Raw genomic sequence first — 24,551 nt, 5'->3', positions numbered from 1 at the left:
AAATATGGTCCGTGTTTGATTTATAAACCCGCACAAATAGTTTTTAATAAATAAATAATTTCTTAATTCACATTGCAAATGGCGCCGTGCTATAAACGTCAGTTTTTCAACACGAAAAAACAAAGTATCACAAATGGAAAAAATTTCGCAAATTTTTCGCATTTTTTGGTTTTGTATGGAGTTTCAACGCGAAAACCGAACAGAGTACCGGCCTTAAACGAGTACTCTGTTTTCTTTTAGTCCGTGACTGCTTAGGGTATCCAGTGCAAAAAGAAAACAGCCCTATAGTTGTAAACGAATCATTGTGGTCAAGTAAAACACGATTGTTTAGATGTTTATTAATTTGATTAAACATTTATAAGTTCTTGCAAATATAACACTTGTACGACTATCACATCACATTTAACATAATTTTTTTCCATTAAAGGCCGGTATGCACCTCTAGCGAAAAATTTCATTCCCATAAGAAATGCATTGCTATTTATGCTAACGAAATTTTCGGTAGCGTTCAATTTCGTAAGCTGGTACGCACCTCTAATGAAAATAACAGGGTTGTCAAAAGCATATTGTGGCAGCAAACATTTAATTTATTACAATCATTGTGTGCGTAAAAGTTTTAAAAGGTCTGTAAATAATAAACAATTTATTTGAGGAATATTTGGAACATATATTAACAATTTTTAAAAGCGATTACCTGGTTTAAAATTTGTGTACACAGCCCTGTTTTTTTGTTGTAGACTTAAATGAATTTTTGCTACCGAAAATTTCGCTAGAGGTGCATACCGGCCTTAATAAAAGAATGATGTCGAGTTACAAGTAACAAGTTACATGTTTCAGCGTTTATCAGCCAGTGTGTTGTTTTCTCGATGGAGGTAGCGTGCCTAGAAAAATATCTGAAAAACTTGGCGATTGTTATAGTCTCACTTACGAGTCTGTGGTAGCGATGAGGATAAAATGGAACTTTGAAATGCTGGCAGGGTAGCAATTTGAAATTGATTTTTAATTTACTCTTATGTTCTTTTGTTAATAAAATTGAATTAAACTAAATTAATTTAATGTACTACTATTTTTAGGCGCTGTAGATTAGTATTACTTAAAATAGCTCCGTTCGAGAACCCGATAATTTTTGATAATTATTACAAATTTTTACTTGAAGTCGTTCGTTTACACCAAAACGCCAGCAAAAGATAGCCGGAGAGAGTCCACATTTGACAGTTATGAGATAGAAAAATTGCAAGTTTTTGCTAGAGATTTTTTCCCCAGTAAAATCTTGCAAACCATAGCATATGTTGCCAACTGGTCATTGATAACAAACAAAGCACCAATACAATGTACATGTTCGGCAACTACGATTGGAAGTTTAATATCCATGATTCGTTTTTTGTTTTCAATGTTTTAGCAGCTGAAATTTTCAATGTGCAAATAGTTACTGGATACCGTTCGTGTACTTTTCAGTAATTTTAAGCAGAGAGTGTAAAATACACTCTTACTCTCTTGCTAGTTTTTACTGGATATATTTTACTGGAAAAGTACTCGAACAGACCTAATATTTAAAGGATCCCCAAAAACTCCTGGAAAATTCTGGGATTCTATGTTTTGAAACCCCGAATCCCGGGATTTTTAAAAATCGATCCCGAATGACAGCCCAAGTGTGAACGTAGTATTAAAATGGTTAGAAAATAAAATGCTACATTATACACTACTTTGCTTACTATACCATGGCATGTGGCTCTTGTATATGGCAACTCAATACAGAAAAAATGACAAAAGAAAGTTGACTCTGAGTGTGTATTCTCATCAACTCATCACGTTTTATTCTGCGAGGCTCCAATTAAAAACAGCGGTTGTACTTAATTTAATGCACAAGTAAATAAATTTAAATTAGAACAATACCAACCTCACCATCGCACACAAGTACTTAATAAATTAGAAAACGAACACTAACAGGTCCCATTGTTAATTGGTTAAAAATCAGTCGAATCAAGAATGTGTGCTTCTATGGAGAATTTAACAACAAAAACAACAGACGACGAAGAGAATGCCGAAAGCATTAATGATGCAAATGGAAACAATACATTGGAAACTGAATCTATGCCAACGGGCGATATAACATCACGCGCAATAACATGCCGAGAGGAAATCTTGCGAGATTACGGGGCCAATTTCAAAATCTTAGAATGCAATCCACAAGTTTCGGAATTGCTAACTATAATTAGGGATAAGTGAGTATTGCACATGTATATTATTTTTGTCATTCTACAAGATGTAATTGCATTACTTTGGTTATGTAGGAATACAACTCGTAGTGATTTCAAATTCTACGCCGATCGTCTCATACGTCTAGTCATCGAAGAGTCATTGAACCAATTACCATATACAGATTGCAGTGTTGAAACACCTACTGGGGCCATATATGATGGATTAAAATATCGTTCGGGTAATTGTGGAGTGTCTATTATACGTTCGGGAGAGGCAATGGAACAAGGCTTACGGGATTGCTGTAGATCTATACGTATTGGTAAAATATTGGTCGAATCTGATTCAGATACACATGTTGCCCGTGTAGTATATGCGAGATTTCCCGATGACATAGCTCGCAGGCAGATATTATTGATGTATCCAATCATGTCTACCGGAAATACTGTTTTGCAGGTATAAAGTAACGAATATCTATTGCGTATCGTATATCTGATTGTTTTCTTTCTGATTTCAGGCAGTAAATGTTTTGAAGGAACATGGTGTTCCCGAAAATAGCATAATTCTTTCAAATCTATTTTGCACGCCTATGGCGGCCAATTGTGTTGTAAAAGCTTTTCCCCGCATGAAAATACTCACATCTGAACTACATCCTGTGACTCCAAATCATTTCGGCCAAAAATATTTCGGAACGGATTAAGTCCCAAATTAAACTCGAATGCACGAAATAGAGTTGCCTTCCGAGGCGGATGTGTGATACGGTCACAACTATAAATCGTTGGAAAAATTAGATTTAGGATCTTTTTATTTTTACATTCTCCGTTTAGCCAAGGCATGGATGGCAAATACGTCGATAATTTCGTCGCCATTAGTTTAATGTATTTAGCTAAAAAACTAAAATATTATTGAGCTGTAAGCAGCCTGCACAGTTTTACCTAATATAAAACGTCGATGTTACTTTAAGAGTATCCATGTCTCAGCTATGCTCCCCCCTTCCCCTTTATACGACTGTTTTTTTTTTCTTTGGCTTTCTTAGAAAACAATACTCAAGGTTTTTATTGTATTGTTTTTGGTAGCCAATTACTTAACTTATATAGATATATTTGTATATTGTCCTCTTATGGATTTTAGCTGCAACTTTTTTGACTAACCCGGTTAATTTTACAAAACCCAACATTAAGTATACAGTAAAATAAAAATTATAAATTAAAAATTAAACGTGGAAAAATGTTACTTGTTTCAGTATTTTGGTGTTTTGATTACAAAACTTGGAGGCCCAAGGTGTGCTAGTACATATGGCCCAGGACTTGGGCACGGTTTACTCCAATGCGTGAATAAGTTATTAAAACCACAAAAATTAAAATAGTGGAAAATATGATTACAGATAAGACTTTTCTTTGAAAAGTCAGGTTAGCATGTCCTTTTATACAAAGAGTTAGAGGCTTTCTGGGTATTGAAACATATCTAAGTGGTTTCATCATAATGTGAAACGGTGTTCATACTCCATTGTGAAAAGGTGATTCCTTGAAAAATTTTGTTATTTCATCTGTGGAAAGCACACTAGCCCTAACGCCAGTACCAATTTTATGCTCCATATAAATTGCAAATACAACTTGATTTTAAACAACTTACCTTCAAACTTTTTCAAATTGTTTGGATTACTTGCAAATCGCCAAAAGTTTCATTTCAATTTTATTTTATTTATTTCAAAAAATCCGCAATACAAAGGCTATAAGGCCAATTAAATTATATTACTTATAAAAAACCTGAGTAAATCATTATTATATTTATAAAGTCAATTACCCAAAATATTCTATATACGTTTATAATATTATTCTTGTAGTATTAAAGCGACTCCCCAGCCATAAAGAAAAATTAAAAAAAAAATCATCAATATAAGCCCATAACATGGTAAAGAAAATTTAAATAAAAATACTGAATTAGAAAATATAATAAAAGGTAAATAAGTATAAGTATAAAAGCCACAACTGACTGAAACATTACACAGATTGGGGTGGCAAAAAATTCCATAATTTTTAATCGGAACACATTGTTACATTGCGAAAAAATCCTTAACTCAAGTGGTAGTCCGTTCCACGTACGTGCAATTCTCACCAGAAACGACCTGAAAAATATAGTTCTTCTGATCCGACGTATAAATATCTGTATGTATTTTGACTTACCAATAATGATAAACTAATCGGAGTAATTTCAGTTAATTTTCCGAAATGTCCATATTTGATTTTTTTCCAATTGACCAGGAATTTAAAGTATTGAAAATATTTGTAATCATTTTAAATCCCTACCTTTAAACATCATAGATTATAAATAAAACTTTGTGTTTCGAGGAGTTATTATTTAGTAGATTTATTGTAATTTACCGCAATAGGTCTTTAAGGTTTTAAATTACAATTAAAGATAATAATAATAACAAAAGTTTTTTTTCCGTTGGATTTAAAGATTGTATTTTTTCAAAGTTTTCTCCAATCATTTTCAAATATTTCATCAATTTTTTGCAAGCAATATTGAAGGTAAGCCCTTTGTAGTCCAGTGGACTTAAATGTTGAAAATGTTTTTTACCCTCGAACTCAACAGATGTTGCATTTGAAAAATTAGCGTCCATTAAAAACTTTGTACATCCTCCTCATCGTTTGTAAATTTAAGAGTTCTTAAATTGTTTGCCCTGGTCACCTTAGTTTCATGCATTTATTTAGCGTATGGCAACACTAAACGTATAAACTCATCTGTCTCTTTCTCTCTACCAGTGTGTAGCGGGAAAAGAAAGAGATTTCACGATAAGTAACATAACACAACAAAATTTCAATCGACACGACGTGTTTGAGTTGGCTTCGAAAAAAGATTAAAAATGCTTTAAAGTGCATAAAATTTTTGTGAAAAGTGTGGAAAAATGTACAAATACAAACTAGGAAATTGAAATATATTAGAAAAAGATAAACTCGGCCAATGTATGTGCTGAAAGTTGCAAATTTCCAGATAGAAATTTGTTAAACGAGCGTCTTTTCATTGTACGACTGTTTGTTGGTGTTGTGAGTATAAGTATAAAGTGGTGTAGAACAAGAATAAGACGCCAGCGATAGCATCCCCAACGAAGAGCCAACAAAAAAAGTGCTCGTTTATCACTGTATTCCCTTTATTTCGGAGTTTGCTAAAAACCAAAGTAATCGCAAATTTATCTAGGAAATGGCAAATATAAGCCAACTATCGGATTTGAGGAGCTATTCCCGCCATTGGCTAGGCGAATTTATTGAACAATACCAAACGGAAGAATGTTTGTGGCAACCAAAACATCCCGATTACAGCAATAACAATGTGAGAAATAGGGCCTACGATAAATTGGTTGAAAAACTAAAGGAAGTTGAACCGAACCCAGATCGTAATATGGTTGTAAGGAAAATCAACTCCCTGCGTTCTGCTTTTCGTCGTGAATACCGCAAAATGCACTCCAAACAAAATTACGAGACACGTCTGTGGTATTATGACAAGTTATCATTTATTGCCGATCAGGGTCTTAAACGTGCCATCACTAGCTTGGGTGGAAATAATAGTTCGGATGCCAAACAGCCGAAACGCTCCCTTACGTTGGCTTTTGAGGATGACGACTCGATGGAATTTGAGGATGAACAACAAATGGAAGCGAGTAGCGCACATTCTGCCTCTCAGACAGATTTGCAGCAGGAACAACAAAATCTTGCTACCACCATAACGACAGCTGTGAATGGTGAAGTTGTACCCGTCTCCATTGTCAAGACTGAAAATCAACACAAAATGCACCACCATCAAACACAAAGCCAGCAACAGCATGTTCAGCATGACCAACCTCCACCATTGCACCATCACCATCCACAAAATCATCAAATTCATACTCAAACCCCCCAACATACGACCGCCGTGAAAGTGCTTGAAATAACATCGCTTGATTCAAATTCCCAACGTGAAATACAACAGGCGGTAAATTCATTGGAACAGCAACATATCCAACAACAACTTCAACAACATCAACAACAGCAGCAGGCAAACGGAGCAGCGGCACAACTTCAAATCCACCAACAAGTACCGACCATTCAAATTTCGCGCGAACACTTGCAACCTTTATTTGGTTCTACCACGGCATATACTACCTCTAACAGTGGCGGTGGCGGACCACGTAACGAAGATGAGTTCGATGCCATTGGTATAAATGTGGCCAGCAAATTAAGAGTAATGAATACCCATCAACGTATTATAGCCGAAAAACTAATAAGTGATGTTCTCTTCAATGGTCAATTGGACAATTTGAGCGTTAATTCACATCTCTCACAGTAGGAGATGAAACCTTCGTTGCAGCAGATAGAACAAGATCCTCAACAACGGATCATTACAGCAACAGCATCTTTGTCTCTCTTGGAATGGTTTAGTCATTATTGTCTTACTTCGGGAGTTTGAGAATTTTTCCGTCTAACACTATGAAATTTTCAAAACAAATTGTATATAATGGATATGTTCTTTTGGATTAGCAACGAAATAGGAATGTAAATTGCCAATTCAGGTATGTGCTATTTTCTACTGACATTTTACATTAATATACATATCCATTTTTAGAATATTTAATTATTTTATTATCTTCCGCTCGTACTATGGTCAGCGTTTCCGCCAAACGAAAGAGACAAATTTTAAAAATTGATATTATTGGAAGAAAAAAGAATTAAAATTCATAGGAACACAAGATTTTCTAATTATATAACTACTCTAAATAACGAACGTTCAATTTTAAATGATGACGCTTAATTTTATATTTTCGATTAGGAAATGAGAAATAAATTTTAGCTTTGACAAATATAGCGAGGTAACTGGAATTTAACAGGTTGGCTGATAAGTCCCCGGACTGACACATAGATGGCGTCGCTAGTATTAAATTCATTTTTATATAGTACCAACCTTTAAATGATTCGTGTCAAAATTTGACGTCTGTAAGTCAATTAGTTTGTGAGATAGAGCGTCTTTTGTGAAGCAACTTTTGTTATTGTGAAAAAATGGAAAAAAAGGAATTTCGTATTTTGATAAAATACTGTTTTCTGACGGGAAAACATACGGTGGAAGCAAAAACTTGGCTTGATACTGAGTTTCCGGACTCTGCCCCAGGGAAATCAACAATAATTGATTGGTATGCAAAATTCAAGCGTGGTGAAATGATCACGGAGGACGGTGAACGCCGTGGACGCCCGACGAAAATATCACAAAAATCCACAAAATGATTTTGAATGACCGTAAAATGAAGTTGATCGAGATAGCAGAGGCTTTAAAGATATCAAAGGAACGTGTTGGTCATATCATTCATCAATATTTGGATATGCGGAAGCTCTGTGCAAAATGGGTGCCGCGCGAGCTCACATTTGACCAAAAACAACAATGTGTTGATGATTATGAGCGGTGTTTGCAGCTGTTAACTCGTAATACACCCGAATTTTTCCGTCGATATGTGACAATGAATGAAACATGGCTCCATCACTACACTCCTGAGTCTAAACGACAGTCGGCTGAGTGGACAGTAGATAGGGTCACGGCCTAAAGGAAAAAAAAGTGATGCGGTCACCCCCCAGTTTTGTAGCATATTCGAAGACAATTTCAGAACACCAAAACTTTTTTTCCGTGCACCCTACGACCCCCCGAAATACAATTTATTGTGCTGTGTCGTCATTTGAAGTCCGATCGAAGAGAAACGCATATCATTGTTCGTGGTTGATCAGGGGCTATATTTCGTGCATTGGTCATTTTTGACTCCAACGTCAAATTTGATTTTTAATTTTTTTTTATTTCGCTTCGTATACCCCTATGACGCCCATTTCTAATAACCATTATAAAGATCTTAACAAAATATGAAACTTTTGCTTTTGAAGGTATTTACTTATATTCATAAACAAAAAAGTTACAGAGATTTTAAAAAGTCAATAGGTCACCCTACACAACACTAAATAGTTTTTGCTGTGTTGTCATGATGTCCGATCAAAACCATATGCACATCGTTATTCATATCTACGAAATTGATTTATAAGGCATTTAGAACACAAAACCTGTTTATCTGTAAATTTCTAACGGTACCTTTGTATACATACTCGTTGTTTGCACTACGGCATTTTCTGCGTTATGCAAAGTGCGTGTGTTTTGCTAGAACAATTTGAGAGCCTGATCAACCACGAACAACGATATGCGTTTCTTTTCGATCGGACTTCAAATGACGACACAGCACAATAAATTGTATTTCGGGGGGTCGTAGGGTGCACGGAAAAAAGTTTTGGTGTTCTGAAATTGTCTTCGAATATGCTACAAAATTGGGGGGTGACCGCATCAACTTTTTTTCGTGGCCCTATCTAGTGGACAGCGACCGGTGAACCGTCCCCGAAGCGTGGAAAGACTCAAAAGTCCGTTGGCAAAGTAATGACCTCTGTTTTTTGGGATGCGCATGGAATAATTTTTATCGATTATCTTGATGAAGGGAAAAACCATCAACAGTGACTATTATATGGTGTTATTGGAGCGTTTGAAGGTCGAAATCGCGGCAAAACGGCCCCGTATAAAGAAGAAAAAAATGTTGTTCCACCGAGACAACGCACCGTGCCACAAGTCATTGAGAACGATGGCAAAAATTCATGAATTGGGCTTCGAATTCTCCAGATCTGGCCCCCAGCGACTTTTTCTTGTTCTCAGACCTCAAAATAATGCTCGCAGGGAAAAAATTTGGCTGCAATGAAGAGGTGATCGCCGTAACTGAGGCCTATTTTGAGGCAAAACCGAAGGAGTACTGTCAAAATTGTATCAAAAAATTGGAAGGTCGTTATAATCGTTGTATCGCTCTTGAAGGGAACTATGTTGAATAATAAAAACGAATTTTGACAAAAAAATGTGTTTTTCTTTGTTAGACCGGGGACTTGTCAGCCAACCTGTTATATGGTGATATTAATGAAACTCTGGCATGCATTTATGTATAAATCAGTAATATTTATGAGAACGGTTAGATAAATATTTAGAACCGCCTCCCGATTGAAGAGTATCGCAAGACAAATTAACTTGTAGTTTATTCGTAGGCGTCCGAGTTTTCTGCGAGATTAGCCTAGTATTTTTATATTATATACCGAGCGTGGCAGTGTTCGCGTTTGACAAAGCGCTTTACTCATATATTTTTATATTTAATAATAACGGAACATGTATTCTTGTAAAACAAATTCTTACATTCTTTATTGACTAAATAAGCATTTTCTTTTTCTATTTATAGATCTTTCCCATAATAATTAATTTGGCTATCGGTACCCGAATATCTGCATTAACAAAAATCTCCAACCAAACTAGATTTAAATAACTCACAAAACGTTTTTAAATAATATCTGCATACCTACAATGTATGTTTGTGTGCTAAATATAATCCACATTATAAATGTCTACGTGTGCGTAATATTTGCAAATTGTGCGATTGCATAATAAATATTTCAAGAAAAGGTTTTAAATATATTTTAAATGTACATATATAAAAATTGTAGCATAATAATAAGCTTGAGCAATAGTTTTATATATATACTTATGTGTATAAAATAATAAGTATCAATATGACTATGAAATTGGTTTGGTTTACATACAGAAGTTACGTTTCTCTACTTACTACCACATTATGTCCATTTCAAAATTATTTTGTATTTACGGCATATGTCCCTTTCACGATTTGGGATTAAAATGCATATGTTTTGATTTTATGCTTAATTTGCATATAAATACTTTTTTTTTTGTTTTAATTATATATACATATTTCCATATCAACAAAACAATATCTAAAAACGAAAATAAATCATAAAAATGGCTTTATAGGCTCTACACATAACGCTAAAAATCCACGTTTTTCGAAATTTGAAATCTCTTTTTTTATATAAAGCAAATGACTGTTGAGAAATCTAGTTGAAGTGGATTTTGGAAGTGTAATGTGAAGCCTAATATGGATATTTTATGATTTGAAATTTATTGTATTAGATGAACATTTAAAAATAATCACAATTCATAATTTAAATATAGTATATTTAATATGTATACCCTTGTATGATTTTATAATCATAATTACAGTAATTTGCTATTTTTCGTAAATACCTACATACTATGTATAAGTAAAATGTAAATATACAATTCAAAATATTTTATTTAATAAAGAAATTACATTTGATATGTCTACAAATATCTAGGAAGTTCATTCATATTAACAAATAAGCTGTACAATTAATATTAGAAAATCAAAATATAATTTATGCAAAACAATTATTGTTGTAATTTATTTAAAGAGGGTTCTTATAACTAACAGACCTCTGGTTAATATAGTTGAGATATAACGTGGTTTACTTTGCCAAGGAGCACCCAAAATTATCTTTCGAAATAACAAATATGGTCGAAAGTATGTGGGATTTCAAATACTCTCCATTGTTGAGAAAATAGGGACATTTAACTTTTCCAGAACATTTCTCATACCAATGAGTGTATCCATTAAATATGAGTTTTAATGATATTTTACCTCGTTATAGTCCGCTGGGAAACCGAAATACGAGGACTTTCCGTAGGGCAACATTTTACATGTCCGTTTTGCAAGCGAGGTATTATGGTTTTATCCATATTTCTCTTAACCTGGAAGACGGTATTCAATGGCATTTCTGAATAACTCACAAAGGATTTCATAGACCATGTAGGTTTGGAACAAGATTTAAGAAGGCTTGTAAATACCCAAGCCAATGAGATTACTTTTACGAATTTCCCCAAAAAAATATTTAAAAAGGAGAAAACCTCTAAAATATTAACAATTTATTTACAAATCATTACATGTATACATAGAAAGACTTAAAAGTTACGTTGGTTTTGTATTTGTATTGGGACTATCATCGGATCCAGAAACTTTCCTCCACACATATTTGCCAAACTGTAAAATAAACGAATATCTTATTTGAATGCTTTCCATTACTAGTTTGATGGTTTAAACAATGTGATTGTGACGAAATTCATATCGTGAACTATGGACAACTCCTATAAGACTTACTGTTACTACCGGTAAATCGATTTGTTCATGCTCCTGAACTAGTGTTCTATTATTTTGCATAACATTCCAGCCATAATGAAAAGCTATAATTGTGGGAATCATAACAATGGCTACCAAGTTGCGAGAAACAAAGCTAGGTTGTTTTGGAGGTTTATTCATCTTTGCGAAAGAAATTTGTAATATTTGTTTTTACTTTATTAGATATATTTTTTTATTTGAGAGGGAAGAAACCAAACCGTAGTTACGAAAAAACATATGTTTTTATTTTGTTTCTCATTCCCTTTCTTCACAATGTTCTTATTTTATTGTAATTTCTAAATAGAAACAGTAGCGTCAACGCAATAGACCGTTACAGCGTTGCCAGAATTGTTTCACAAAAAACCGCTAGATTTGTCCAAAAAACTAGCCAAAAAAAGCTAAAAAATTTTAAAAAATAGCTAGAAAAAATAGCTAAAATTTTTTGTATCAAAAGTCACATTTTTGATTGAAATTTAACAAACTGAAAGGCTTTATTTCACTTATAATGCATATCATTTTAATTGTATTCATTTTAATTCAATTTCTGTGAGACTGTAAGAAAATCTAAGTCATATTAGCTCTGTTTGCGTATTCGATTACTATCACAAGTTTTTACTGGAAGTCCTTCGTTTATATTTCCTAGTAAAAACATTTTTCCCAGTAAACTTGCAATTGTCAGCTGGTTACCCTGCCAACATTTTTTGAATTTGGGGGCGCTTCTGAGAATCCCCAGTACGTCGAAAACAATCATATACGATATCAAAAACTCGTCGGAAAAGCGCCGTCACTATTGAGAAGTTGTACCACGCCAAGTTACTACAAAAAGGTTTCGCATGAGTGCAATTATTAGGTGCCTTTATAGATCAATTTAGAACGACGCCAATAAGAGACCCTCCAAACAATCAGAAAAAGCACATTTTAAGATAGTGGTAAAAGAATCATTGTGGTCGAGTAAAACACGTTTGTTTAGATATTTATTAATTTGATTAATTATTTACAAATTCTTAAAAATATAACATTTATACCACTATCACATCACATTTAACATAATTTTTTGCATTAATGATGAGGTAGAGTTACAAGTATCGAGTTACATGTTGCAGCGTCTATCAGCCAGTGTTTTTATTCGATGGAGGCAGCGTGTCTGTAAAATATTTGAAAAACAATCACTTTATTCCATTTGGAAAATCAAAAATTGTTCACCAATATACCTTTCACAATTTTAAGCGTAAAATCTATGTTTTCAGAACTTTATTTTCGTTTTTATTTAAATAAAATATAACAAGCTGGTTGCGCTTGGCGTTTCACAAAAAATAAAATGGCTTTTGTAAAAGTAGTGATGGCAAAATACATGTATGAAGTACATTTTGTACTTTATGATATGCTGCCCCCCATCACAGTAGGATGGTTGTAGTGACATTTACGAGTCTGTGGTAGCGATGAAGATGAAATGGAACTTTGAAATGCTGGCAGGGTAATCATCAACAAGTCCAATGTGCGATATATTAGGTCTGTTTTCTTATTGCACTGATAACCAGTGCAAAAAGAAAACGCAAAACGTCTAACCGGTTCAATTTTCGATTTTGATTGGCAACACTTGGTCGTCAAATGTCAAAATCAAAGTTATTGTTTACAAATAAAAATAGGGGGTATACATTTAATAATCAATTTATAGAAATAAGTGTACCAAAAACGAAAGAGTGATTATTAATTTTAAAGGATTTGCTGCTTGCCTTTCAAAAACAAATGACTGCTGGCAACAGCTACGTGCGTGGAAACAGATTCAGTGCGTCATGTTTATCAACCAAACGCGTGGAAATATGGGAATTTGCTCAAGTGGTGGATTTACAAGTGGCTAATACCACAAGCATGTGTGGTATAGAAATGGATATGCCAATTGCATCAAAATCACAAAAGCCTAGTTAACGTAGAATTACAGACTTCGGCCAGCCATCACAAGAGGGAGAGAATATACAGGAAATATAATTCAACTTAATACCACAAATTATTTAATTAAACACCATGTCATCGCAAAATGTAAAATAATTTACCCACGCCGAAGTTGCCAAAAATATTACAAAAGAAAAGAATTGGTTCATAATCCACAAAAACGTGTATGACGTGACCCCTTTTCTCAATGAGCATCCTGGTGGTGAAGAAGTCTTGATCGAACAAGCTGGTAAAGATGCTACAGAAAATTTCGAAGAAGTTGGTCACAGTTCATATGCCCGTGAAATGATGCAACAATACAAAATCGGTTAACTAGTTGCTGAAGAGCGTACAAATGTTCCAGAAAAATCCGAACGCACATGGAATACTGAGCAAAAGAACGAGGAATCGTAATGAAGTCATGGCTGATGCCTTTTGTCTTGGGTTTAATAGCCACCTTGGTTTATAAGTTTTTCTTTGGAACGAAATACCAATAATTGTAGGCAGAGGAAAACATCACCACCACCAGCCACAAACAAATATCGCAAGTTTATTTGTATATTTAGTTGAGAAAGGGATTTCTTGCTGTTTTAGACCATAAAAAAGTCATACAAAAAACAAAAACAAAACATATACAGTGACTCACAAAAATATTCTTTTTTATATCTTGAAATCGCAAACCGCTTAACATTTATATGAAAAAGTTTTATTAAAATGTTTCCATGGATATAAATAACAGCAAAACGTAAACAAAAATCGTGAAATTAATTTTATTGTATTATTTTTAATCATTAAATCAAAAAACTACAAAAAAAGGCTCACAAAAGTATTCGTCGTATCAGTAATCACATTGTATGAGACATTATTTTGGTCCACTTAGTATTTGGAATAGTACCCTTTGTTAGCGCAAATGGCTTCCAGTCGTCTTGGCATCGACACGTTTCTTGAGAGATTTTGCCCCATTCTTCTTGTAACACTTTTTTTAAGGGCTGTCCAAGATGAAATTTGGTTTTGTCCGATCCACGGTTCCAAATGAGATCCTAGTTTTCAATGGGGTTGCTACCTGGGCTTTGTGGTTGCGTTTTGAGATATTTAGTGTTGTCAAGGAGCCATATTTTCACATCCCAGGCCGTGTGTTTGAGGTGTTTGCTTGTTGGAACAAGGAGTCTTTATCACGAAATCCCATTTTAGAGGCGCTGGAGTGAAGATTTTCTTTCAAAATTTTTAAATATGTTAAAAAACATTTAGGCGTTCATGGTTCCATCAATAAAAACTAAGTTTCATTACACTTGTTTTTACATTTTTTATTTTCAAGGTTTCCCTAAGCTTTCGCCGTGAAAATAAAAAATGTCGAAAAGTGTAAGACAAAAGTTTTTATTATTTTAAAATTTATTAAGAAAATGTAACCATTGAAAAAATTAGGTTTATTTTAGTTATCGGAATTATTATTTCTTCAGCAAATTAACTTAACTTTATTCATTTTTGGATTATGTTTGTATAATTAACCCTCTAATGCCCCAATTTTTTGGCCATCTGAATAAATATTTAATGTTAACGACACAAAAGCAAGAAAACTAAACAAGAAAATTTTATAGGTAAAATTCAGTATATGCTGCAAAGCCTCTTGAACAGTTCCAACTGTTTTCTTTTTATTTTACCCATTTTTATTGTGTTAAGGTGTGTTTTACTAAAAGCTTCCTTATTTATTGAAGCCCGCCTAAAGGCGGGATTGGGCATTAGAGGGTTAACTAAAGAATAGAAAAATTATACACAAATGAAGCGTAAATATCTAAAAAATTCATGAAAATTTTAAATTTTACCGCAAAATCCAAACCAAAATCATACTGTCTTGGTGAATATTTTCTAAATAATGATGAAGAAGGCAATTTTATTATTATATACTATTCCAAATGCTATTTTTATACCCTCCACCATAAAATGGTGGTTTTTTAAGTTTGTCATTCCGTTTGTAACAGATCGAAAAATTGCTCTAAGACCCCATAAAGAATAGGGTGGTTAAATTTTCAAGGGCCGATGTTGATTTTGAATAAAACACAAACTATTTAGGACATTATTGTAATTTTATTTTATTATGATATATTCGTATTACTCAATTATGTATGGAACAAACTATAGGCCAAATAGACGCCGCGACCTCGGTGGCACACCTCCATCCGATGGTCCAAATTTTCGATGACGCTGGGGCATAATTGAGGTTCTATGCCGTTAATGTGCCGAATTATCTCGTCCTTTAGCTATTGAATTGTTGCTGGCTTATCGACGTACACCTTTTCTTTCAAATAACCACAAAGAAAAAAGTCCAACGGTGTCAAATCACATGATCTTGGCGGTCAATTGACATTGCCATTACGTGAGATAACACGGACATTAAATTTGTTGCGCAAAAGAGCCATTGTTTCGTTAGCTGTGTGGCAAATTCGGGCCATACAAAGTTCGTTATCATCTTACGATAGCGAACACCATTCACAGTAACTGCCTGACCGGCCTCATTTTGGAAAAAATACGACCCGATGATGGTCGGTCCGTCTGTTGAAATCACGCCAACTTCCGTTCGAAACAAGCTATCGACTTGAAACTTGGCACAAGAAGTTGTTATTGATATAGGTCGTATCTTATTGGAAAAGGGCCATATCGCATTACTTTACGTATAGCCCCCATATAAACCGATCCCCAGATTTGACCTTCGGAGACTCTTGGAGGGGCAAAATTCATCCGATCCGGTTGAAATTTGGTACGTGGTGTTAGTATGTGGTTTCTAACAACCATACAAAAATTGGTCCATATCGGTATTGGGCGGGGCCGAATATATCATACCCTAAACCACCCCATGCGAATTAGTAAACATAAGCAAGGGTATCATTGGTATAGATTTGGGAGATGAACCGAATTTCCTTATTTATGAAAATTATGCAGTATACACTCAAAAAAAGGCATGTCCTGTTACAAAGATTTTGTCTTTACTTTAAAAATTTACTTTTTCCCTTTCCTTTTTTTCCTTTTTTTTAAAATCCGAGCCAAAGAAGCGGAGAATACTAGTAAGGATATTTTTAAGACACATTTTTTTTTAAATTTCGGTTTTGTGTACTTCTTTCTAGGAAGCGAATTTTAAGTTTTCATTTTTTCAGCTTTTGTTCTCCATATGCTATTAAAATCCTTTAAAACGTTAACAACTTTATTTTCCAAATTCAGACTCGACTTCCAGTATACTCATAGAAAAAGTCTGCTAAAAACAGCAGTAGATGTCTGCTGTTATATTTTTGTACTTCACGGCCTAATGAACAATAATTTATAAAATTTTATGCGCCACACTGTTGAACAGGGTATTATAAGTTAGTGCATATGTTTGCAACACCCAGAAGGAGACGAGATAGACACATGGTGTCTTTGGCAAAAATGCTTAGGGTGGGCTTCTGAGTCGATATAGCCATGTCCGTCTGTCCGTGAACACATTTTTGTAATCAAAGTCTAGGTCGCAATTTAAGCCCAATCGACTTCAAATTTGGCACAAGTATGTGTTTTGGGTCAGAATAGAACCCTATTGATTTTGGAAGAAATCGGTTCAGATTTAGATATAGCTCCTCCCATATATATCTTTCGTCCACTTATACGGCCCTAGAAGCCAGATTTTAACCCAAATTTGGTAGAAATTTTGCACTAGGAGTACAATTGGTAGTATAGTCAAATGTGCCAAATTTTATTGAAATCGGTTCAGATTTAGATATAGCTTCCATATATATCTTTCGTCCGATATGCACTTATATGGATTCAGCCTGAGTTTTACCCTGATTTGGTTGAAATTTTGCTCAAACATAACGATTGGCCATATAGTCACGAGTGCAAAATTTGATTGAAATCGGTTCAAATTTAGATATAGCACCCATATATATCTTTCGTCCGATTTAGACTCATATGACAACAGAGGCCAAAGTTTACTACCGATTTTCGTGAAGTTTTGCACAGAGAGTAGAATTAACATTCTAGCAATGCTTGGTAAATTTGATTGAAATCGATTCAGATTTAGGTGTTGTTATGTGTGTTAAATTTGGTTAAAATCTTTAATATTTTAGATATTTAAGTGTGTTAAGTTTGATCTGATTTGGTTCAGATTTAGATAAAACCCCCATATATTCGTGTTTCCAGTTATTACAAATATGACCAAAATTCCCACACTTTAGACAAAACTCTGTGATGATTTCCTCATATCTTAGTCATATCCTGTAGTGCCAGAATTTCCACAGAACAGTTGATTTTTAAATAAGGCTCCAAGTCGCTCGACATGACCAAATAATATGTTACAACCCACACTTGACCACATATCTTGGCGAAATCTACCAATATCCTTTTAAAATCGCCACTGGTGAGTAGCAAAAATTGCAAATATTACTAAAATTTTCCTATATTTGGTATACATATGTATCGCCTGATAAATCATAAATGTCCTTTTGTACACTTGCATTAAAATTTCTCTCGCTTCATATTTCCCATATTTTTTACTAACATTGTGTTTCATCCCATGGTGATAGCCGATTTTAATTCTAGTGTTTTTGTACAAATATTCTCTTCATTATAAGTATTTGTATCTGGAAATGCAAACCTTTGCAAATTTGAAGTAGTTAAGGTGGTAACACAAATGTTGGTATACATAGTGTTGAAGGGTATAATATAGTCGGCCCAGCCCGACTTTAGACTTTACTTACTTGTTTTTTACTAACATTGTGTTCCACCCCAGGGCATTAGCCGACATAAATTTTAAGTCAATAGAATTTTGGTCTTAAATATATTGTCGGTTCAGATTTAAATGCATGTATATGGGAACATAAATCTTTATATATACCACTCAAAAAATTTGAAGGAATTCAGATGGTGTCGAAAATGTAGATCACAAAGTGGCGCAGGGTATAATATAGTCGGCCCTGTCCGACTATAGACTTTCCTTACTTGTTTTTCTATAAAAAAATTTGTCAAAATTTTATTTCTATAGAAAATTTTCTCAAAATTTAGCATATTTATTGAAAATGTATTTCTATAGTAAATTTTCATATAATGTTATTTCGTGCTGATGGTCACTGATTCTTAAAAAACCTCTAATATAAATCTTTCGACCGATTATAAATTCAATTTTGCGAAATTGCCTAAAAATGTATACCCTGCGTCGCACTCTTTATAGAAGTATTACAATATACATTGTCCAAATCGAGTGAGGTAAATAGCAACATAAACCTTTATACAAAGCACTCAACAAAATTGAAGGATTGAGATTTTATCAAAATGTGGATCTAAATACAAAGTTGTGTATATTATAGTCTGCCCCGCCAGACTTCAGATTTTCTTATTATTATTATTTTTTTTTTTGACTAAAATTATGTTTCGTCCCATAAAGTTAGATTCAAATATTAAGTACATAGATTTTGTTGAAGTGTATACAATTTTGTCTAAATCGGTGCAGATTCAAATTCATGCATATGGGAATATCAAGCTTTATATAGCTCGCAACAATCTTGAGATGGTATCAATGAATTTGGTCCACCCACAATGAAGGGTATAATACATTATTTTGTTTTTAAACATAGGAACGACATTGGCCTGAATTCGAAACATAGAGTACAAGTACACACACTTTTTCATTAGAAATAAATTGTTGTAGCACACTATACGAGTGCTGGAGATCATGATCGCACTGAATAATCCATGTAGACGGTATTTCCCGTGATTGTTATGGTAATATTACATGGGACAAACTGTTTTTGAAGATTTCCAAAAGCATAGTGCCCTCTATACTCTATAAATCGGAGCCATAACATGTCCAAAAAACGACCCCCAGACCATAATATTACCCCCACCATTATTGAAGGAACTGTTTTTATTTCTTGGATTAAGACTTTTCTTTGGACCTTCGTACTAAACTTCCACCACCCGAGCCATGCAATTTAAACTTTGATTTGTAGGAAAATAAAACACATTTCACTGATTCGCATGCCATTTGCTTTTGTTTCTTCTTCTTTTCAGTATGTGACATTCACTTGAGATGTGTTCCTCCCCAGTATTTTAGTTAGTTGCCAATTCATATTTTGACAACTACAAAATTCGCATATAATGGTGACTCTGGTGCGACTTGCACTGATAGTTGCACTGGATAGAACACCAGTGCAACGATTGCCATACAAAAGTTCTATCCAGTGCAAAAAGAAAACAGCCCTATTGTAGAATGTCACATAGAACTGCATTAGAAAATATCAATATATTTCGTTTTAAAGGTGGGTACTATGTTCGGTTTTCGAGTTGAAAATCACTTTATTTTCGCGATTACTTTTCCTGAAATAGTCAAAATTATAAATGAAAACAGACATATTCCTGTAAAGTCTTGCCAAAATCTAGAGGAACAAGAAACTGCACATCAATGGAGTTAAATTTTGTGCTTTATATTGAACCCTTTTAATAAAGTAACCGCGAAAATTTCAACGCGAAAAGCGAACATAGTACTTACCTTAACTGAATTAATGATAAATTCGTGAACGTGTACACTTCTCCTAATATTACCCAAGAGAATAAAACCCATTCTTACTGTCTTGCAAGTTTATATTGAATAACTTTTATTCGTAAATGTAAATCCATTCCATTAATATATAGCAGATTTGTTTTGATCCTTTCACTACCAATTTTTTATTGAGTTGTTTTGATGTTAAAAAAAATAATACCACATTCAAAACTTTATTTCCTTAATTATTTCTATGTTCGGTTCCAAAGATTTTGTACACTAATGATTTTGGTATTGATTCCGAGTCAAACTTGAATTTATTCGTTTTTTCACTTTTTTCTTCATGAGCTATCACAGTGTTTTAAAAACGTGCTAACGACAACTTAAATTTCCAAATTCAGACTCGACTTTAAGTAGAAATTATTCTATGTATACGTTTTTAAAATAAAATGTTGAAAAACCTCTTCTATTTTTGAACGCTATTTTGGTTTGTTGTCAAGATACAAAAACTCCACAAATTTAAAGACTATTTCATTAATTTTAAGAATTGACCCTAGCCTTCTTTCATGAAAAGATACCCATTTTTAAGTTGAATCACTTAACTATAAGGACAAAACGACTTTATCGGCTTTTGGACAAGGAAAACAGTTTATATAAGAGAAATTCACAAATGCTATTATAACCAAAATTCGCGTTCGTATTTTAAGGACATGAAATCTTTGGCCTCACCACAATATTTTGTCAGTGTACAAAGCAATTCACATTCCTAATAATTTACTGACAGTTTATATAAGGAATTTGGATGGTAATAGTAGATTTAAAGTTTACGATAACTTTTATGAATACGAGGAAAAAAACTTTACAACAAGGTGTATTTGGTTCAAAAATGCCCGGAATAATTATTAATGTTTCAATTGAGCTTTGAAATATGTGGAAAAGCTTATTCTGGCAGCAAGGCTTAGATAAAAACGAAGTTTTATCCATATTTCAATAGGAACATGTCGAAAATAAAAAAAGCCAAAAATAGCTAAAAGGGTCATGAAAAAAGCCAGAAAAAAAGCTAAATGCATCTTTTCCCGCTAAACGTCTTCAAAAAAAGCCAAATCTAGCGGGAAAAAAGCTAAATTGGCAACGCTGGACCGTTATGCGTCAAATGCGCTTTACAGATTATCAGTTATTCCGGACGACAGTGCTCGTGTCGAACATATCCCATATATTGTGCACATTATAAGTTAAGTCCGAAGGCATAATCGATACTGCTGCATGTTTATGGATCGATAACACATTAACCGATTATTTAGTCATCGCCGACAAGTCGTATCGATGCGACACAATAGGGCTGTTTTCTTTTAGCACTGGATATGCTAAAGGCCGGTATCCCTGCCAGCATTTCAAAGTTCCATTTCATCCTCATCGCTACCACAGACTCGTAAATGTCACCACAACCATCGCGAACTGTGATGGGGGAAGCATATCAAAAAGTACAAACTGTACATGAAAGTATTTTGCCATCACTACTGTTAGAAGAGCCATTTTATTTTTTGTGAAACGCCAAGCGCAACCAGCTTGTTCCCTGCCAGCATTTCAAAGTTCCATTTCAACCTCATCGTTACCACAGACTCGTAAATGTCACTTCAACCATCATGAAAAGGTACATCAAAAAGTACATGCAAGTAATTTGCCATCCCTACTGTTAAAAAAGCCATTTTTTTTGTGAAACGCCAAGCGCAACCAGCTTGTTATATTTTAATTAAATAAAAACGAAAATAAAGTTCTGAAAACATAGATTATACGCTTAAAATTGTGAAAGGTATATTGGTGAACAATTTGGTGATTTTCCAAATGGAATAAAGTGATTGTTTTTCAGATATTTTACAGACACGCTGCCTCCATGGAATAAAAACACTGGTTGATAGACGCAGCAACATGTAACTCGCTACTTGTAACTCAACATCATCATTAATGCCAAAAATTATGTTAAATGTAATGTGATAGTGGTATACATGTTATATTTTTAAGAATTTGTAAATGTTTAATCAAATTAATAAATATCTAAACAAACGTGTTTTACTCGACCACAATGATTCTTTTACAACTATCTTAAAATGCACTTTTTCTGATTGTTTGGAGGGTCCCTTATTGGCGTCGTTCTAAATTGATCTATAAAGGCACCTAATAATTGCACTCATGCGAAACATTTTTGTAGTAACTTGGCGTGGTACAACTTCTCAATAGTGACGGCGCTTTTCCGACGAGTTTTTGATGTCGTATATGATTGTTTTCGACGTAGTGGGGATTCTCAAAAGAGTCCCCAAATTCAAAAAATGTTGGCAGGGTTATATTTCATTTAAATAAAAACGAAAATAAAGTTCTGAAAACATAGATATTACGCTTAAAATTGTGAAAGGTATATGGTGAACAATTTTCGACTTTCCAAATAGAATAAAGTGATCGTTTTTCAAATATTTTTCCAGGCACGCTGTCTCCATCGAAAATAAACTGACTGATAGACGCTGCAATATGTAACTTGCTACTTAAAACTCAACATCATTCTTTTATTAATGCAAAAAATTATGTTAAATGTGATGAGATAAACCGAAAATGTCATATTTATAAGAAATTATAAATGTTTAATCAAATCAATAAACATCTACACAATCGTGTTTTACTTGACCACAATGATTCTTCTACAATTTCCTTAAAATGCACTTTTCTGATAGTTTGCAGGGGTTCTTATTGGCGTCCTTCGAAATTGATCTTAATAGGCACCTAATAATTGCACTGATGAGAAACTTTTTCGTAGTAACTTGGCGTGGTACAACTTCTCAATAGTGACGGCGCTTTTCCGACGAGTTTTTGATGTCGTATATGATTGCTTTCGCCGTAGTGGGGATTCTCAGAAGCGCCCCCAAATTCAAAAAATGTTGGCAAGGATGCACCTCTAGCGAAAAATTGCATTCCCATAAGAAATGCATTGCTATTTATGCTAACGAAATTTTCGGTAGCGTTCAATTTCGTAAGCTGGTACGCACCTCTAATGAAAATAACAGGGTTGTCAAAAGCATATTTTGGCAGCAAACATTTAATTTATTATAATCATAGTGTGCGTAAAAGTTTTAAAAGGTCTGTAAATAATAAACAATTTATTTGAGGAATATTTGGAACATATATTAACAATTTTTAAAAGCGATTAGCTGGTTTAAAATGTGTACAAGTCCCTGTTTTGTTGTTGTAGACTTGATTACATTTTTGCTACCGAAAATTTCGCTAGAGGTGCATACCGGCCTTTAAGGCCGGTTTAAATTTTTGGTTTAAAATTTGTGTACACAGCCCTGTTTTTTTTTGTAGACTTAAATAAATTTGAAAATTTCGCAAGAGGTGCATACCGGCCTTAAGCCGTGAAGTACTAAAAGAAAACAGAGTACTCGTTTATCCAGGACATCTCCAAAAATATGCAACACTGAAATCAGCTGTTTAAAAACAATCACAGAAAAGAAGTGAAATCTTGCATTTTTAATGTATGAAATGCTCCAATTAGTAATAAATATTTAATGCTTTAATGTTTTTCGACAAATTAGTCACAATAAATTGCTATTGTGAATCGATGAAGCGTCCCTTTATCAAAATAAAATCTGGCAACATCGGCGCGACTTGCACTGATGAGATGTTCTGGATAGAACACCAGTGCAACGATGTTCTGGATAGCTCATACAAATGTTGCATCCAGTGCAAAAAGAAAACAGCCCTACTGTAAGATTCTTTACAAACACCGACATTCCGTCCGGAATAACTGATAGTCTGTAAAGCGCATAAGACGTTGTGGGCGCCCTTTACCTGAATAGTTTGTAAATGCTCTACAACCTTGTACAGGACATTCTGCACTGATGAGGATCATAATTTGTTGTTTTGTACTATATCGCAGAGAATTACACTGTGGTGCAATTTTCAACTTTTTGGCTCCAAACAAAAAATCATCCCAGTCGAAACTACTCGATGAGAGGAGAAAAGTAACTTCTGAATTTTGCTAGATTGGTTGCCGTACGTTTTTAATGAGCCTCTGAAGTGTTAAAAATAAAATTAAGTAATTTGATTGTGGGTATATAATTGCCTCATCAAGCGCTAGTAAGGTTTTTATACCTCTCATTGAACCAGTCCCTTTTTGGAGTCTTACTTCCATGATTCCAATAGTAAAGGCATCAAGTGATCGACATATGGTTGCGCAATTGTTCATATTCATCTCATTATTATTAGACCGATTAAACAAATGCGATAAATCACTTATCTGTTCTGCAACAAATAAACGTTTTATTCCATAATGATGGGATTTCGTATTGTACATAACTATGGATTCGTTATTGCTGTTTTTTGATACAGATTTCAAGTCATCTTTTTGCTTAAGCTTGAATACTGCCAATGTTTCAAGCATTTGTTGTGAACGCTGCAATACCTTGGAACAATATTTATACTTGTCTGCTTTTGACCCATATTAGGACTGTTTTCTTTTAGCACTGGATGCAACATTTGTATGAGCTATCCAGAACATCGTTGCACAGGTGTTCTATCCAGAACATCTCATCAGTGCAAGCCGAGAGTATTAAGATAACAAGAGAACGAAACTGTCAAGCGAAACTGCGTCAGTAGGTGGCAGTCATGAGGAAATTTATCTAATGTCATGCAGTTTTTGCCGGCGCTTCTCTCAAATATCATACAGTTTGCGTTGGCGTCACCAAATTCAATTCTCTGCCGGCCTTATGAAACGTAAGAAAAATAGGATTTAGAACCTACTTTGTAGTAACAAATGTTCTTTTATATAAATCTTTTCATTCTATTAAATTTTTTGGCAGAAAATTTGAAATT

The 24,551-nt window shown here is 34.0% G+C and overlaps 3 protein-coding genes and 1 long non-coding RNA gene across 5 annotated transcripts; 3 read left to right on the top strand and 1 right to left on the bottom strand.

Annotated features, from left to right (window-relative positions):
* The first annotated feature begins 1,766 nt into the window (after positions 1–1,766).
* On the top strand, positions 1,767–3,414 carry kri (uracil phosphoribosyltransferase krishah). Of its 2 annotated transcripts, XM_075288860.1 has the most exons (4): positions 1,767–1,866; positions 1,948–2,222; positions 2,292–2,652; positions 2,714–3,414. In XM_075288860.1, the coding sequence occupies exons 2-4, from the start codon at positions 1,987–1,989 to the stop codon at positions 2,894–2,896; spliced, it is 780 nt and encodes a 259-aa protein (XP_075144975.1). In that variant the 5' UTR covers positions 1,767–1,866; positions 1,948–1,986; the 3' UTR covers positions 2,897–3,414. The 2 variants fall into 2 exon arrangements, with proteins under 2 accessions (XP_075144975.1, XP_075144968.1); XM_075288853.1 differs by having other exon boundaries at positions 1,776–2,222.
* Positions 3,415–5,003: 1,589 nt separating this feature from the next.
* Positions 5,004–10,485, top strand: LOC142219989 (uncharacterized). The gene is made up of 3 exons (XM_075288829.1): positions 5,004–5,162; positions 5,395–6,742; positions 9,464–10,485. Exon 2 carries the CDS (start codon positions 5,398–5,400, stop codon positions 6,517–6,519), a length of 1,122 nt encoding a protein of 373 aa, XP_075144944.1. The 5' UTR covers positions 5,004–5,162; positions 5,395–5,397; the 3' UTR covers positions 6,520–6,742; positions 9,464–10,485.
* Positions 10,486–11,004: 519 nt separating this feature from the next.
* On the bottom strand, positions 11,005–11,517 carry LOC142219997 (uncharacterized). The gene is made up of 2 exons (XM_075288842.1): positions 11,252–11,517; positions 11,005–11,134 (listed from the first exon to the last, which is right to left on the bottom strand). The coding sequence occupies exons 1-2, from the start codon at positions 11,408–11,410 to the stop codon at positions 11,063–11,065; spliced, it is 231 nt and encodes a 76-aa protein (XP_075144957.1). The 5' UTR covers positions 11,411–11,517; the 3' UTR covers positions 11,005–11,062.
* Positions 11,518–21,014: 9,497 nt separating this feature from the next.
* Positions 21,015–21,775, top strand: LOC142219985 (uncharacterized). Its single transcript, XR_012717830.1, has 2 exons — positions 21,015–21,504; positions 21,562–21,775. It is a non-coding gene; the product is annotated as an uncharacterized LOC142219985 (long non-coding RNA).
* Positions 21,776–24,551: the final 2,776 nt, after the last annotated feature.

This window comes from Haematobia irritans, chromosome 1, assembly GCF_050003625.1.
Source record: "Haematobia irritans isolate KBUSLIRL chromosome 1, ASM5000362v1, whole genome shotgun sequence".
In the NCBI taxonomy this organism is placed as follows: Eukaryota; Metazoa; Arthropoda; class Insecta; order Diptera; family Muscidae; genus Haematobia; species Haematobia irritans.
The sequence above is the reverse complement of the archived record's forward strand: the minus strand, read 5'-3'. Positions and strand labels throughout refer to the sequence as shown.

Excerpts from the sequence above, each read along its gene's own strand:
- kri (XM_075288860.1), top strand. The coding sequence starts at position 1,987 with ATGTGTGCTTCTATGGAGAATTTAACAACAAAAACAACAGACGACGAA. Across the intron at positions 2,223-2,291 it reads CTAACTATAATTAGGGATAA|GAATACAACTCGTAGTGATT; the intron begins GTGAGTATTGCA and ends TTGGTTATGTAG. Across the intron at positions 2,653-2,713 it reads CCGGAAATACTGTTTTGCAG|GCAGTAAATGTTTTGAAGGA; the intron begins GTATAAAGTAAC and ends TTCTGATTTCAG.
- LOC142219989 (XM_075288829.1), top strand. The coding sequence starts at position 5,398 with ATGGCAAATATAAGCCAACTATCGGATTTGAGGAGCTATTCCCGCCAT.
- LOC142219997 (XM_075288842.1), bottom strand. The coding sequence starts at position 11,410 with ATGAATAAACCTCCAAAACAACCTAGCTTTGTTTCTCGCAACTTGGTA. Across the intron at positions 11,135-11,251 it reads TCGATTTACCGGTAGTAACA|TTTGGCAAATATGTGTGGAG; the intron begins GTAAGTCTTATA and ends TTTATTTTACAG.